A 16,636-nucleotide genomic window follows, 5' to 3' on the forward strand; every position below is an offset into this window, starting at 1 on the left:
TATTCAGAAATCGTGAGATGCGGTCTGGGGTGATGTAGGTTTCAGAAAATTCTTTATCGTGCCAACGTTTCGATCTTTATTGAGCCCTGAAGATGATCTCAATAAAGTTCGAAACGTTGGCACGATAAAGAAAGTGTGTTTCTGAAACCTACATCACACCAGACCGCTTCTCACGATTACTGAATAATTATCGATTAACGGTTACTAAACACCACACACGTTTTTAGATGTGATAAAAAAGTCAGTTTCACGAGCGGGATTCGAACCCACGACCTTCGGCTTGATACGCCGCTACTCTACCCCTTGAGCTATAGTGATTTTTTTTATCTCAACTAAAAACCTTAATTAATTGAAAAATATTAATTGCTCAAGCGAACCACGAAATTAGTGAATTTAAAAAGTTTATAAGTTTTTTTTTTTGTCTTCATTTGTTTTTATCTGCAACTGTATATATATATTATACACAACCAGCATATAGGATTTCAATTTTTGATAGTGGCATTACGGGCATTATAGAGAAAGCTGCCCATTGGTAGCTGGTAATAAAATGATTTTAATAATATAAGAGGTCTTTTAATCCATATTCTTTTCAGTCGCTTACATGGTAATTGTGGGGAATGGAGTAATCGTATTTGTGTGTTAGTTTGATTTTGAAATTTGTAAAAACTGTTGGCACGTGATGATCGCTGTGAAGTGTGTTATTTTTTATGTAAGAAAGGGCAGAAACAATTAGTCTTAAAATTTTGAATTGAAAACTTCGTAATCTTTGAATATTGGAATATTTGGCCGATACATAAACTTGGTTACATACACCCTTACATACAAATAGGTTTTAGTAAGTATGTGTATGTCAAAAGTTTTGATTTTAATGATAATTTTTATTGTCGGTTAAGTAGGTCATAAAACATATTTTCATATTGTTTCTTGAGGGTCTGCTAATTTTGATCGTGTGTTGGATTCCAAGGTAGTCTTCTATTAACTGTAAGCCCTATATAGTTAACTTTGGCGGATTGAGGAACAGGTTCATTGTACAAGTATGCTAGGTCAAGTCTCACGGCAGAGTGTAAAAGTCATATTTGGTGAGTTTGAGTGGTTAAACTTTATTTTCCAAAAATCGCTCCGTTTTTATTGTTGATATATGGTTTTATAACATAAGTGAAACTTGAGTAGAAGAAGGAAGACAAACATACAACTGTGCATTCAGAAGTAAAAATTCATAGTTTTCATAGTGTGATAATATATATTTTTTCATGGTATATGTTTCGGTTTACGTCTACAAAAAACAAGTTCAATGGTAGTTCAAATCGTGATAGAGCGTTAATGCAATTAACTACTTTGTATCCTTGTTGCTTAATTCCTGTAGAATAGAGAAGTGTAGACCTTTCAATACAGTGTAATTTTTTTCTTCTTGTAGTATGAAATTCATTTTGAGTTTTTTTTTTCAAAAATTGTCCAAAAAAGGCCGGTGCGTTTGGGGTTTGCTGCCAGTAGATTTGGATAATTTTTAGTGTTTTTTATGGTGAAGGAATTGATGCCTCCTATGTTTCTAAAAAAATTTGTTAATGAATGAGTATTCGCTACATTTTTAAAAAAAATCGGTGGACGTTTTCTATCTTTTGTTTCGGTGTCAGAAAATATTTGAAATTGATTGCTTGTAGGAATTGGACTACTCACAGTAGTTCGGAAACGCGCAACTGGCCTCGGGTCTCTAAGCAATTTGTGGACCAGGTCGCTTTCTCCCAAAAACTTTGTGCCACTCATCTTTTTTTTTTTATACCCTTTCCACCACCCCGCCGTACCAGAGGAAGACCCCATGCCGGCGGACAAACGATTTAGCTTAATCGAATTTGTATATCTAAGGGATTTCAAATAAATGGGATAAAATTACCTCCCAACGATCTTTCCTTCAGGCGAGACCGCTGGTCGGTTTTCGAAGGAACAATATTTTCATTTTGAAGCCTAAAACAAAAGGTCTTCCCTTGCTGGTTTCCCCTTGCACATTTACATTTTCTTGATTTTATTTTCTATATATTTATATTATCTAAAATTTTCTTTCTAAGAAGAGGAAAACAGCCCGGAACCCTAAACCTAAACCTATGTTTAATTATGCAATAAATAAATAAATAACGGTAATAAAACTCTAACAATAACAACAATATTTAGGACTTACTAAATAGAATAAAAAGGGACTTTTTCATTTTAGCTAAGTTGAGGCAAAGTCTTTTAGTGCTGCAAATGATTTGATATCCCAGACTAGTTTATGGAGATTAGGCGGCCATTTTGCTGAGGTGATGGTCTTTCGCAAACGTTCTCTTTCTGCATTGAATTTGGTACAGCTGAAGAGTTTATGTTTGGCGTCTTCTTCGGTGCTGCAACTGTCGCATAAAGGGCTTTCTCTTTTCTTATATTTATGAAGATAGATTGCGAAGTTTCCATGTCTTGATAGCATTTGGGTGGTCCAGTAGTCGGGGTGTAGCCATTTTGCTTTTTGTCTCCGTTCAACGCTGGGGAAAAATTTGGATGTTAGCCTACCTTTATTGCTATGATGCCCTTGTCATTTTTCCCAAGTACTCTTGGGAAGCCTCCTTTCCAGTTATGCTTCGGAACCAGTCTATTTCTCCTTGGCTTGCTCCAATATCAATTTCCTCATTTTTCTTTTTTTAGTGGATGACCACCCTTTCTTTAAGGACAAGATCTATTGGCGGTGCGTTGGCTATTAACTTGTAAGACGTGTGTTGAAATCCTTTTGTGGTTCTTATAAGAGCTATTCGTTGGCTTTGCTCTATTATAGCTTTGCTTTTGCTCGGTAGTCGTTTGGCCCATCCGGCTGCACCATAACTTGCTATTAGGAAGAAGACACCTTATAAATTGTGGAGAGCCCTTTTGTGCTAAGTTCATATTCCACTTTCTTGTCGTTTCCCTTATTTTAATAGCGTGCCACTCATCTGTAAGATCGTGTTCGTTTAAGTTATTAACCTCACAATCCGTTTGTTCTTGTTCTTCGTCTATTTCTGAATTTCAATGAACAGGGAAACTCAGAATGCCCAGAGAGTTTAAAAGAAAAATGCACACCTATACTAATTCCAAGGTTCTAAGGTTCGCACTCTCAACACGTCACGCAAGAATGGCACAATTACACAGGAGACAAACACTTTGAGCCCTGAAGATGATCTCAACAAAGATCGAAACGTTCGCACGATAAAGAAAATGTTTTTCTGAAACCTACATCACACCAGACCGCATCTCACGATTTCTGAATAATTATCTTTTCTTAAGGTTTCTGGCCATTTATGGTTTTGGAACCTTGGAATTAGTAAAGGTGTGCATTTTGCTTTTAAACTCTCTGGGCATTCTGAGTTCCCTGTTCATTGCAATTCAGAAATATCGAAGAATAAGAACAAACGGATTGTTTTCCACATAATTCGATCTCTCATTCTTAAAATATGATCACTTTTCTTCTAGTTTTTTTTTTACGTTCACGTTTTTCCTATTATATGTAGCCTTATCTGTCATTATTTGATTAATAACTCTAAGGACTCCTTCACATATTACGCTAAATGAAGCGTTTTTATCTTCCAATATTTCTAGAGTGGGCTGATAAGGGTTGTATGTAATTAGACCACCTTCAATATTTTTTGGGGGTACAAATGAGGGGGCTTCTTAATTTTTTGTTCATCGGTTGGGGTGCGTTCTCAGGCAAGAATTAATTCGTTTGATTCCCTTCCCGCTGCCTACGTTAGTCCAAGAGAGGAAGGAGGATTGTATTTGTGGAAACGCCATTTTGTCCGATAAATTAGGTACTGTGGCTATATGGGCATAACTTGTTTTGTTTTACGAAATTTTTTGCGTCGTTGTATGCTATGTTCTCGTGGGCTATCTTTTCTTTTATTAATTTTTGTGCTTTAAATTCTTGGTTATGCTGTTTGAGAGAAGGTAGAGTGAGCACCGTGGCAACGTAAACCTTTTTTGCGTGAAGTCTTTCTCCTTTTTTTTAAATTATTTTATTTAAATCTTGTGTACATACATTTTATGTTTGGTTAATACATACTGATATACAGCACACTCAAAAAGTTTGATTAACATGGCATTTGAGGGTGGGTCCTGCCCTATGGCAGTCCTCACAATAATTCACTGGGGTATAATAATTGAGAATTAATAAGTAAATTAACCTACTTATCACAGATTACGTATCACTTATTAAATTCACTAGTTTGAGTGGTCCGCTTGACCAATTAATTGAAATATATTAATTGGTCAAGCGGACCACTAAAACTAGTGAATTTAATAAGTAAAAATGAAGTATACCTTCACTAAAGCTCTCCGTGGCCATTTCATTTGTCGCCAAGAATCAAATAGATTACACGACATTTGAAAAATGGCAAAAAGGAAGGAAAATTCGAAAGGTGGGGTTGAGATCGGAGGTTAGTGTCCGAGTAGATCGAGTCGCGATAGCTCAAGTGGTAGAGCAGCGGCGTATCTAGCCGAAGATCGTCGGTTCCAATCCCGCTCGTGACACTGACTTTTTTATCTTAACTAAAAACCTGCAAAGATTTTCAAAAATCCCAGGTGAATTGATTTGTTTGAACAATTATTACGTTTTATCTTAATGGCAATAAATTCGGTCGAATTTCGGTTAAGGACTCGGGCAATAAAAGTCAATATTGATGCTGGGCAGAAGAAAGTCGTTTGTGCTTAGTGGTTTCAGCCTTGAGAGCAGAAATTCGGAAAGATTTATTTTATGGCGATGGTAATAAACCGTGAAAAAGACAGAGATGCTGAGCAATTTACAAAAAGCAATATAAGGTGGCATTAGGAAAGCCAATGGACTTAAGCAAAGCCTTAAAGTTCCAGTAAGCTGACATCAGTAACCGCGCTCAATTCTATTGTTCAAAGGTTAATAAAATAATTAAATCTGCTAAATTAAGTTGATTTTATTTCATTTATTTTGTAATTTTTTTGATAAAAATGTTTTTGTTTTTTTTAAATAATTGTCAGGTTTGAGGACATGTTGGTTAAATGAAGTACTTTACATAGCCTGTTAGTTATAGTTTATTTGTTAACTTGAAAGTTTTATTCGTTACATATTTATATATTGCACCATGTTTAGATTTGTTTTGTAGGTAAGAATTTATTTTATATGTTTTTGTCATGTTTAAAGTATATTTTGGCTCACACAAAAGAGCTCCCTTATACTCAGAACTGAATTATTTGTGAATTTCATGTTCAGATATTAAAAAACAATAAAAAGTGCATTAATTGTATTTTCGTTATATAGTTAAAGTTCAGCTTGTATTCAATTTGTAAAGAACGAAAATAATCTTCGAGTTTAAGTCAATTTTGACTAAATGAGGATCCTTTACCCTCTGGCCTGAGGGGGTCAATAAAATACAGTGTATTGATTTTTTTTATTATGTATTTATTTTATTTTACAAATTTTTTTTAAAAGTAGAAATCTGTCTTTGCTTTGTAAATAATCTTCCAGTTCGGCGGTGTTTTTGTCAAAAGAGGATCGTTTATCCTCCGGCCTGGTAGATAAGAGTAAAACGGCTCAGCCCTCGCCAGCTATCAGATAAGTGGATGCGAAATGACAACGATTTTATTCAGAATTTCACTTCCAGCACAAAATAAATTGTGCCGAATTCAGCCAACGTCCAATATTTGCGTATTATATTATCACTGCAAGGATGTTACCCTACGAAAAACTGTTTCCAGGCCTTACCATTGTACTGTGAAAAATAATGAATACTTATCAATGTCACATGTGGTTTTACCTATGTTTAAAAATAGTTCAGGGTTGTACGCAATAAAAATAGATTCATGATTTAGAGCCTGTTCAGGATTTACACGAACGAAAAATGCACATAATTTAAGCATGGTACAAAAATTGTCCAGTCCAAAAAGGCTTTTTTTTCTTTTTCCCAGGAGGTCGTATTTAAGGGTTTTAAAGAGTGAATAAAACGAATCCGAGACTTTTGGCGAGAAAAGTTTTTAAAATCATACAGAAACATATAGGTACCAGAGCAGAAAGTTGTACCGTAACGAAAAGGTCTTTTTTCCAGATTCCACCAAACCGAGGAGTGTTTTGTTGCTCGTTCCTACCATCCCACACGTGGTTTGTTAAAAATATTTCAATATTTACAGACTCACTAACAATACCCTCTCACGCTAAGAAAATGATTACCTAATCTACAGTTGACAGGGCTCAGAGTACAGGTGCACGACAGAGGTCCTGCCCCTACAACTAAATAAAAAGTCGGTAAGATAGTCATAATCCTACTGACTAACTTCCATTCGTGCTAATAAATACATTCATACAGTATGTACAGGATTTCATTTATCCATTAGACTAATTTCCTTTTGACGGGCTTGTGGAGTACTCGATATTCCTCGACATCCACGTCCATTTACACAAAACATTCACGCTAATAAATACATTCATAGTAAAGAGGTCGCAGCATCTCGGTAGAAAACCTTGATTAGATGATAGGTCTTCTTTAATAACTCCCTAAATACACCGATGGACACATTTAACGTAACAGTCAATTTATTTAGTTTAAAATTAAATCCATCATGTTTCTACGTTAGTTGCAGGTCGGAGCTGTCGTGCTCAAAATAAACAGTAAATAATGATTTGTTTACTTTTGTACTGATTTTGCACAAAAAATAGCATTATGCCCTCCCATTCTGTTACGCCTAAAGAACGCTTTTAGTTAATATTTTTCCTTCGTTGATTTCATTTCATATTATTCTTATTCTCAACATTTTTCAGTGGTAACAGTCAGGCATTTGAATGAGTATGACAGTATCAGGGTCATAATATTATGAGAGGAAGGATACAACCAGCGAGAAGTCGCCAGGAGACTGAGTGTAAATCAGTCAAGAATAGGAAGGGTACTTCGGCAAATTAATAGAAATGATAAATGATGGAGTGAGTTTGGTGTTCAATCCTTTTTAAAAAGATAGTTCCTACTCACAGTAAGTTGTTTTGCAACGATCCGGATTTCGAGCCCTTTAGGTTGAAGGACTTCTATAACCACGTCTCTCGACATGAATTGCAAAAGTGAACCCGCTGATACCCTCGCCAACGCGACGTTCCAATTAGCAGTTGGTTTTTTAATGGCGTTCAATTTGTACGTGCGAAAAGCGGGAATTATAACACACAAACTGATTATGTGTTATAATTCTCCCTTTTCCCACGTTCAAATTGAGCGCCATTAAAAAAACCAGATCTCATTGGAACGTCGCGTTGGCGAGGGTATCAGTGGGTTCACTTTTGCAATTCATGTCGAGAGACGTGGTTGTAGAAGTCCTTCAACCTGATGATGAGCTAAAGGGCTCGAAATCCGGATCGTTGCAAAACAACTTACTGTGAGTAGGAACTATCGTTTGAAAAAGGGTACTTCGGCGCCTCAGAGACATAGGTCTTCACACTAGAAGGCCAGGACAGAGTCAATCTGTTCTTGGACGAGAAACAGAGTACATTTATCCGCCATCAGGTTCTACAAAACCGCAGCATTAAGGGAAATGAGTTAAGGGATGTGATAAGACAAATCCAAAATGTTTTTAAAAAGATAGTTCCTAGTCACAGTACGTTGTTTTCAACGTTCCCGATTCGAGCCTACAGCTCATCATCAGGTTGAAGGAGCTCTACAACCACGTCTCTCGACATGAATTGCAAGACTGAACCCCCGTCCGACGGCCATCGCGACGTTCCAATGAGAACCTGGTTTTTATTGCCGCTCAATTATCACATGCGAAAAGCGGAAATTATAAAACAATTAAATATTATATTAATACATACTATACGAAATTAATTATAAGTTAGTGTATAATTTTTTTAATTAATTTATTTTTTAATATTTTTGTTTATTTATTTTATTTATTTTGTAATTTAATTTTTTTAAATTAATTAATTTATTTATTTTTATTAATTAATAAAAGATAAAAAATTAAAATGACACATTCATAATAGGTCACTAAATTATCGATAATACTAATAAAAATAAAAATTTAATTAATTAATTTGATTATTTTGTACGTCTAATATCATTTATGTACATATTTAAAATAGGAGGTCGATCAATATCCACCATATTATTAATACATTTATCTCCATAATTTATCTCCATTATTTAAGGTCTGGAAGGCATTTCCTTGAACGCCCGCTCCGAATTGGTTGTTGTGTGAGAACGCCTCGCCTGAATGTCGTCACGATCGTCTACCTTGTCGAAACTGCTCGTGTTTATGCAGCCGAAGGTTATACAATCTGCAGAAACCTACAAAGCTCCATAAGTTGCACCGAAATCATCATCAATGCCATCAGTTTCTGTGGCAATTCTGTCTTGAGAAAACATAACGTTGGTGGACTTGAAAGTCGAAGATCGGTGATGTACATCACAAAACGTCGGTCGAAAATGTTAAGCTGTCTTTATCAATTGCTCCTATTATATTCAGAGAACTGCACAAAAAGTATCACCGGACAAACTCTCATTCAACCCAGGGACTTAGATGCAGCGACTTCAATATCGCCCACGACAAGCTATGAAGAATGAATTAGGTCTCAACTAAGTGTCCACAGAACTCGGGCCCACTATCGATTGTATATTCACCAGATATAGCGATGTTGATATTATACCTCGTCTCTTACTATTCATGCCAGAGGCTAATGTTAAACAAAATCGACGACAATTATCAGTCGAAATAAATGTATCATGCAGTGACTGTCTTATGATAAAATAAAATTGGGGGCGCAGTTAATATTTCGTGTTCATTTCAATCCATTAAGCTGAAAACGACTAGCTGACAACATTTACGATAAACCGACAGCCATGCGACCCGACCCAGCCCCGTCCGATTTTTTTTTTTTTTTTTAATTTATTTTTTGCCTTTTTTTTAATTTAGTTGTAAATTTGTATATAGTTAATCGCATTTAATTCGATCCTGAATATTATTTGCTATCCTTAGTAAAAAACAAATTGTCTAATATACAAAAACTCAGCAATAAATAGACAATTGAAGCTGAAAAACATATTTTAAAAAATTGTCTAAATTACGTAAAATTGTTTCAAGTTTAGTGGCCGGGATTTTTGGTGGCCTTGAGACGGGCTTTAGTGTGGTGGAGACGATGATCGGAGTCCGTGGACAGATCTGGAGGAGCCAGATGTTGATGCAGCGGGAGTCGGTAGCGAGCGAAGAGTCTTGTGCAGCAGACATATAGATGACCCTAGTGACGCCGACTTGCTTTTTTTTGTAAAAGTTAGTACCTCGTCAAGTGGGAAGAAACTGCTGCGAGCTCACTGACTGCAGCGTGAAAGAAGAGACAATTGCTGAAGCAGTGGTGACACCTAGTGTTGATATCCATTATTGATATCCAAATCAAAAGCCGCGATATAATGTCCTAGGGCCCATTGGGTACACATGTAATATTTTTTGATCTAATTTAAAAACAAAAAATTGTTGAAGTCGTGAGGATGGGTCAAGAATGAGGTAATTTAGAAAAACACCTTTTCCATTTTTTGGCCGATGTTTCGACCTTTATTCGGGTGAACTTTAAGACATACAGTGTGGTGCTATTCTTGTGGTGTCATATTGGTGTTGTGTGAAATTGTTGTGACGTCGCATGCAGAGATGGATTGCTCGATGTGTCCCACCTAATTTAGGGATACAATTCCTTGGATCCCTACAGAAAGCGCGGAATGCCACCCGAGATAGTGATAAAAAGGAATAACGGTAACGATGCATCGAGGGATAGGGGAAAAGAAAGGGGGGAGAGTGACGGGATGAGAGAGAGAGAGTGAGAAAGAAAAAGAGAGAGTGAGAGAGTAAGAAAAATAAAGAACGAGAGAGGGCGAAAGACAAAGAGAGAAGGAGTAATAGACGGAGAAACTCAGTGTTGAAAATATGTGTACTGTCTTACGGTTTTTAAAAACAGACATTTATGTAATTTGTGTGACAATGTGTGGATGAATGGAATGGACATTAAAATTAGCTTCTAAAAAACCATATAACAGTACACACACTTTTTTCTAAAATCAAAGATCCAACACCAACAGCCTTCAAATCCGATGTGATTTATAAAATTAATTGTATGAACTGTCCAGCTACATGCATTGGAATTACATCGCAATATCTATAAAAAAAAAAAAAAACGGCAAAAACAGCACGTCTATGACTATAAAACACCAAAATCCAATTCCACAACATTGGCTACAAACAACTTTGAAAAACAACAGCAGAATATAATTTCACGTTTCACAACACTCACACAAAACCAATATGACACCACAAGAATAGCACCACACTTTATGTGAGTATGAAATACTTGGTTAAAAATTTATATTTACATCTTAAATTGTATTTTTTCCAATCAACATATGTTTTGTAATTTACCCAGTCCCAGAAGATGACTCGAATAAGTGTCGGAACGCAGCAAAAAAATGAAAAAGGTGTTTTTCTAAACTACCTCATTCTTGACCGCTCCTCACGACTTCAACAAATTATGAAACAACAGGTCACTAAGAAACACACACAAAAAAATCTTGAATACATATTTATTTTTTTATAATATATTTCAATCATTAATTTAAGACACCATAAAAATGAAAATAAAATATAAAATATTTTGATTGAAAAAAGTTATATTTACTACTTATAAAGTGGAATGTAAAAACAATCATTTTAAAGCTGGTGCAAAAACTTCATAATCGTGCACTAAAAAGTGGTATTCTCCCATTAATATGTTGTTTGAAGCGTGTTCTCCATCATAAGAATGTGGAAGATTGGAATAGCTTTCTCTGTTGATGTTGCAATCAGATGATATCAGCAAATCTGCTCCAGCACCAAAAACTGGTCCACAGCTAGGAAGAAAAAACATAGAAATATTCTTTTCAATGAAAACAAAAATGAACATACTCTGGATGATAGCAGACAGCGAATCGAGGTTTAACAATGTCAAACTTTGTCGGAGGGAGGTCTTGGTTGTTGACGAGGGTGAATAAAAAGGCTCGATCAGATGAGGTGTACGAATGTACTTTGTGTACAGTCCCTTTACCCCACGGTATGTCGGACATGCCACCGCAAATTTCACTGTTCTTTCCTTGCACTATGACAAATGTGGGTGCAATGCCATCACAGTGTCGGTGGAATGAATCTGCAGAATATCCGTTGCTCGACGCCCTGTACAACAATCTCCACACCTGTTTTGGCTGGCCGAACCATGAATTCAGCACTCTTTGATAACAACATTTGTCCTAAAAAAAAGATCATTTCATTTAAAAAACCAATCAGAGCTGCGTTGGCTTACTACCTTACCTGGACTAAAATTTGTGATCCTGGAAATAATTTTAAAGAAACCCTGGGCTGTAAACGCTTGTCTTCTGTGCTTTCGCGGAATTTATATGGGAGAGCGGCAAACCTATACCTCTCAAGGGACAGTTCCATAGGAACTGCTCCTGTTGGTTCAACTTCTTCAGCAAAAACTTGGCTATCTAAAGTAGTATAAATTTATTGTTTACAAGTACTGAAAATTGAACTTAATATCAATTTAATACCAATCAGCAGCAGTCTGACATGATTGATCACACCAGATAAATGTTGGCAAACCCGTGCCCTCTCTTCTTCATTCCAGTGTGCTGTCGGTTGAGTCACTCCGGCATGATATTTAGCCCAGCTCAAAACTGCACGCCAAACATCTTCCTCCTCAAGTGCAACCTTGTTTTCAAAGGTCACAAAATAACATTAACAATGATTCAATTTATTAATATTTTGCTGTATATCTTGGCTTTGTTCTGTCAGACTTCAGTTGTTCACTATATTCAGCATGTCGTCTTGCATTATTAAAAGTTATTAATTTATTTTTTGTTGTGTACAATGTAAGTCTCTAATAACCACAGCAAGCTTGATAATAAAACTATTTCTGTAGGGTCATCCCTTTTTGGTTAGATAGAAATTGACCCAAACAAAATAACTATAGTTCATTAACAACAAATCAGACTAAAAAACAGTGATCAAGTCGATAAATGAGCCAAAAAATCTAGGAGGTAAAAACAGGAACCTACATATTCTGCTCTGTATGTATACCATGTTGATGAGACCAATTCTGTGTCATTGCCTGGGCCAATGAAGTCAAACAAATAATAAAACCGAAAGAATTCAGAAAAATTCACAGGCTGTATTCGTTTCACTGGATTAATGATGACCCACAACTTTTATGGAGAACTACTAGGTCTAATATCCTTCATCTTAGTCTCGTGGATTAGAGTTATGGACAGAAAAACAAATAGTGCTTTTGTGCCAACGCCAAATATTCAACAATATATTTGTCTTCTTTACATTCTGCAGAAAGCCATCTTAATTAATTGTATATTCATATAGACATATCACAGATTCTTGACAATTTACATGTATGTAGTCAAAATTTACAGGATCATTCAATGCAAACAATCCAAAAACCTTGTTGAGAAAATAGTATAAAAAAATACATCAAACAATGCAGGAAGAGATCCGAATCCTAAAGAATTCCTGACAGGACGTGACAGACTGAATAAATAGTCTCTTGAGAAATATAGGCATCAGCCAACACAGTACAAGAGGACTCCGCATTTGCTATGCTGACAGTTCTTGGTTTGAACCCCAGGGTGGCACATAGAACTATTTGAAATTAAAAATAATTATAATTAGAAAAATCATTGTAAAGTGGATCTGACCCCTCACTCTCAACACCCAATGGTTGTAGTACATTAAGGCCTCTTTCAGACGAGGTGACTACTTGAACGGACGGGTGTCAAGGAGTGTAACATGGTAGCAATGTTTGGGAATCCCCCAACCCTTTCACACACAGTCAACTCGTTCGCCCAGGCGGGTGGCCAGCATGCACAAGTGTCACTCATGTTCTCAACCCCACTGATTGACTCAACTCAAAAGAAACTGCTCTGCATTCGTCCTTCACACCAGTCGCCTAGTTGAGCCAACTGAGTTCACCATGGAAAACATTGCAAGTTTCAATGTGGAGCAGTCACTGAAGAAATTCGTATTAATCCTGTGATATGGTTGGTGTAAGGAGTTTAGCGATAAAATTAAAAGAAGCGCAGCTTGGAGGGAAATAGCATAACAGTATTTGAAAGAAAGCGCCCGTTTCCCAATTTCATATCAATGGATAAGGATTTTTCTTTACTGAGTTTCCTCCTCTTTTCCTTCTCTTTTTGCAGAAGAGGAAGCACAAGAAGTGCTCCTGCTTCCTTGGGTTCAAACATCAATGACTTCCTGTTGGGAAGAGAGGTTGATTCCACAAGTTGCCTGGTGTGAAACCAGCAAAGAAAAAAATCTTCACACAGCAGTAAACTAGTTCAGTGTCAACCGGGCAACTTAGTCGAATCAACCAAACTACCTCATCTGAAAGAACGCCTTCCGTTAAGTTGTCCAGGTCAAGATTTGGGAAAGAAATTTTTTCTTATAATTTTTCATAGAAGACAGGCGGTTACCACTCAATATTTGTCGGCCTATAGCTAACATAAATATACTATACTTTACCTTAATGCCATGTTTCACTTCTGAAGCATTATCCTATGGGAGTTTTTATAAACGAGGTAGTCTTTTATTTTCAGGCTGCCTATTTTATTGAAAACCATGTTTGATTCCAACGTTAATTTTTAGAAATGTTAATGAATGATTATTTTGAAATTGTGTGATATAGGTTTAGAAAAACATTTTCTTTATTGTGCCGTTTCTAAAATGCATAATTCTAAACGCATTAACACAATAACAAATCACTTACAACATTTCACTACAAATCAACATTACACATCTCAGCAAACACAGTAAATCAAAAAAATTCTCAAAAAATATCATACTAACACTCTCAACTCAACACACAAGTGACACATCTACACAGAAAACACACTTGTGAAAGTGAGTACAAATATTTTGATTAAACCTAAAATTTCTATACTGTGTACATCATTGTATAAATTCATAGTCGTATCTTATATGTATTTGTATAATTTAAACATGTTTATAAATCCCAGGCCCTGAAGATGAACTCAATAAAGATTGAACACGATAAACAAAAGTTTTTCTAAATCTACATCACACCAGACTGCACCTCACCATCTTTAAATAATCAATAATTTTTAGAATTTAAAATGTCGAATCTGCTGGCAGAATTTTAGTTAGTTAGTGCGTCAAGCAGACCCGGTGATCAACATTCTTTTTTCAAATGTAATGCCCTAATTTTTCATACATTTTGAAAAATATTTCTATAAAAAAATATCATACCAGAATCTAAAAAATTCATCGGTTTGTTCCGGAGGTATTGTCTTCTTCAATAATTGTTAGTTAAATTTATCGTGTAGCTGATTTTTTCTATTTAATGTTAGATTTTAAGAAACTATCACATGCTGAGCCGTGCCACTGTTGCAGCTGGGTCAGTCTACACTCATTCAACAGCCAACAAGCAACACAGTGCCGGTTCAACATGTCAGATCAATAGTGAACGAACTACAGCTTCATTATTCCGCAGACCTGAGAAAGGGTTTTGCAGAAAGGTTGCAACACTGTCTATAGACATGGTGTCGCTCAGATGTAGTACTCACCGAGTCAGATGAGATGAGCTTAATCAAAGCCTCTTTCGGTAAATTAAGAAATGACTTGGACTTCACACATTCCGAGGCGTTTTCTCCAATGTAGCTGACACATTTTTCGATGAAAGTTTTCGTACATTTACCACCTAGAAAATATCAGGAACAGTAATAGAAAAAGTAATACATAAAAAAAGAAAATTATATTTATATAAAGTCCAATATACAAAAGGCTGCAGAATTTTGAATAAAAAAAATAGTTAAAAAGTCTTTATTGGTGGTTTAGCCTGATGATGAGTCCATGGCGGTAGGGTTGACGTTTTGGATGAGTGTGATGTTGTCCCCTTTCATCATGATGCGTCCGAGTGTCCGCCTTGTTTTCGACTTGACATGGTATTCTTCGGCGTCGTCCAAGACGAGGTTCATGTACTCGTCGAAGCCGACGATGTGACCCTCGATCCTGAGGTTGATGTTTTCGTAGAGCCAGACGCAGACGCGCGACCTGTTCTGCAGGTAACGGAATATGAGGTTGATCGGCTGGACCATCACCTTCTGCACTTTCTGCGGCCCTTTGTACGACATTTCGCCCGTTATGATAACGCGGAGGAGATAAAAGCACAAACGTAAGTCGAACGATGAAAAAGCCGGGTTTCGTTTGTTTGGGAACGGCAATCTTGTAGAACCTCGTGCCGCCCACGCTTGCCAACGGACAAAAAATATCCCTTTTATTTTCTAATTAATTCTGCAGCCTAATGTTTGACTACCAACAAATATACAACAAAAATTAAATATTCATATTAAAATAAGTAAATTTATCCAATTTATGAAATAAACAAGTTTCATGAAACCAATTCAACATTTGGCCCCTCTCCTTAGTTTGTATTTTAAAAAACATGCTGGATTGATTGAATTGATCCATTTTCTTCAGTTTGTTGAAAAAGGAAATTCGTAAAACACAATTATAAACTAACAAAATATATTATCAAACAAACGGCATTTTCACAACATCCTATAAAGTCTCAACAACTACTACAAAGGATAAGAAGAATTCAGGAGGACATCAGATATAATGATATGGTATGTAAATGGCTTCGAACAAATCATCATCATGTATCACCGGATCATGTATTTTTGTAAAAACCCGAAACATCTTGGTGGCGGCTATTGCCATCGGAGTTCCCTACGAAACACATCGAGACGCCGTTATTTACGAGAAACTGTCCTTCCATAAAAGGCCCGGTTCGGTTCGCCCTAGGGTAATAGAACCACAGAATGACCGTGTTTTGACTTTGAGAATTTTGCGAAACCGGCACCTTATTTGTTGTTCAAGCGATTCATCATCTCCACGGTCGCTCGCTATGTGGAAGAAATTTTGGAACATCTGCGTTGCCTATCCTCGATGAAATCAGCGACAATCCTATTCTAATCCACGATAATGCTCCTCCAGATGTCGCTCGCATAGTACAAACGTACATTCTACAGCATAACATCAAGATCTTAGCCTTACCAGCCCTTTCTCCAGACTTGGACCCCATCAAACATTTATTAGATAACCTCAAAAGACGAATAAGAGCACGTCCATTACTTCCTGATACACTCCACGATTTTGATAGGTCTCTTCGTAAAGAATGGGCTAAGCTACAGCAAAGAGATGTAATTAAGGCAAGGGGAGGAAATACTCGGTATTGAAATGTTAATTAAAAATCTAAAACAAATTGTATCTGTCCGTCTTTTTTTAAATTACTTTTTATTATTCATTTTCCTTATCAATTTTTTAGACAAAGACACAATTATTAAACGTTATATATACGTAATATATACAATATATACGTTATATAAAAATATATACAAATCAAGTTATATTACAAGTGGGTGGAATTTTTTACCTCAGAGTAAATATATATATAAATTNATCCCAGCCTTTGGACTATCCTTCTGTATATAATTCTACCCATCATATTAACTGTAATCACTATTATTTTGTATAGATATAAGAAAAGTATGTTAGCCTTAAGTAACCACAGGTGTGGTTCATTGGAAATGTAAAATAATAACTTAGAATA

General features: G+C 36.1%; 2 protein-coding genes across 3 annotated transcripts in view; both read right to left on the reverse strand.

Moving 5' to 3' along the window:
* Window positions 1–10,624: 10,624 nt before the first annotated feature.
* LOC106672966 overlaps window positions 10,625–16,636 on the reverse strand; it is a 58,230-nt gene continuing 52,218 nt past the window's right edge. For both annotated transcript variants that reach the window (XM_024227600.1, XM_014404833.2), the window contains exons 5-9: window positions 14,589–14,722; window positions 11,550–11,709; window positions 11,311–11,486; window positions 10,912–11,249; window positions 10,625–10,856 (exon numbers count right to left, since the gene is read on the reverse strand). In XM_024227600.1, the coding sequence (XP_024083368.1) occupies window positions 10,673–10,856; window positions 10,912–11,249; window positions 11,311–11,486; window positions 11,550–11,709; window positions 14,589–14,722 (992 nt within the window). In that variant the 3' untranslated portion in view covers window positions 10,625–10,672. The remainder of the gene's footprint in view (window positions 10,857–10,911; window positions 11,250–11,310; window positions 11,487–11,549; window positions 11,710–14,588; window positions 14,723–16,636) is intronic.
* On the reverse strand, window positions 14,758–15,266 carry LOC106672967 (probable small nuclear ribonucleoprotein E). The gene has a single exon (XM_014404835.2). It carries the CDS (start codon window positions 15,153–15,155, stop codon window positions 14,856–14,858), a length of 300 nt encoding a protein of 99 aa, XP_014260321.1. The 5' UTR covers window positions 15,156–15,266; the 3' UTR covers window positions 14,758–14,855.

Source organism: Cimex lectularius, unplaced genomic scaffold (assembly GCF_000648675.2).
Source record: "Cimex lectularius strain Harlan isolate CLEC.00 unplaced genomic scaffold, Clec_2.1 scaffold203, whole genome shotgun sequence".
Taxonomy (NCBI): Eukaryota; Metazoa; Arthropoda; class Insecta; order Hemiptera; family Cimicidae; genus Cimex; species Cimex lectularius.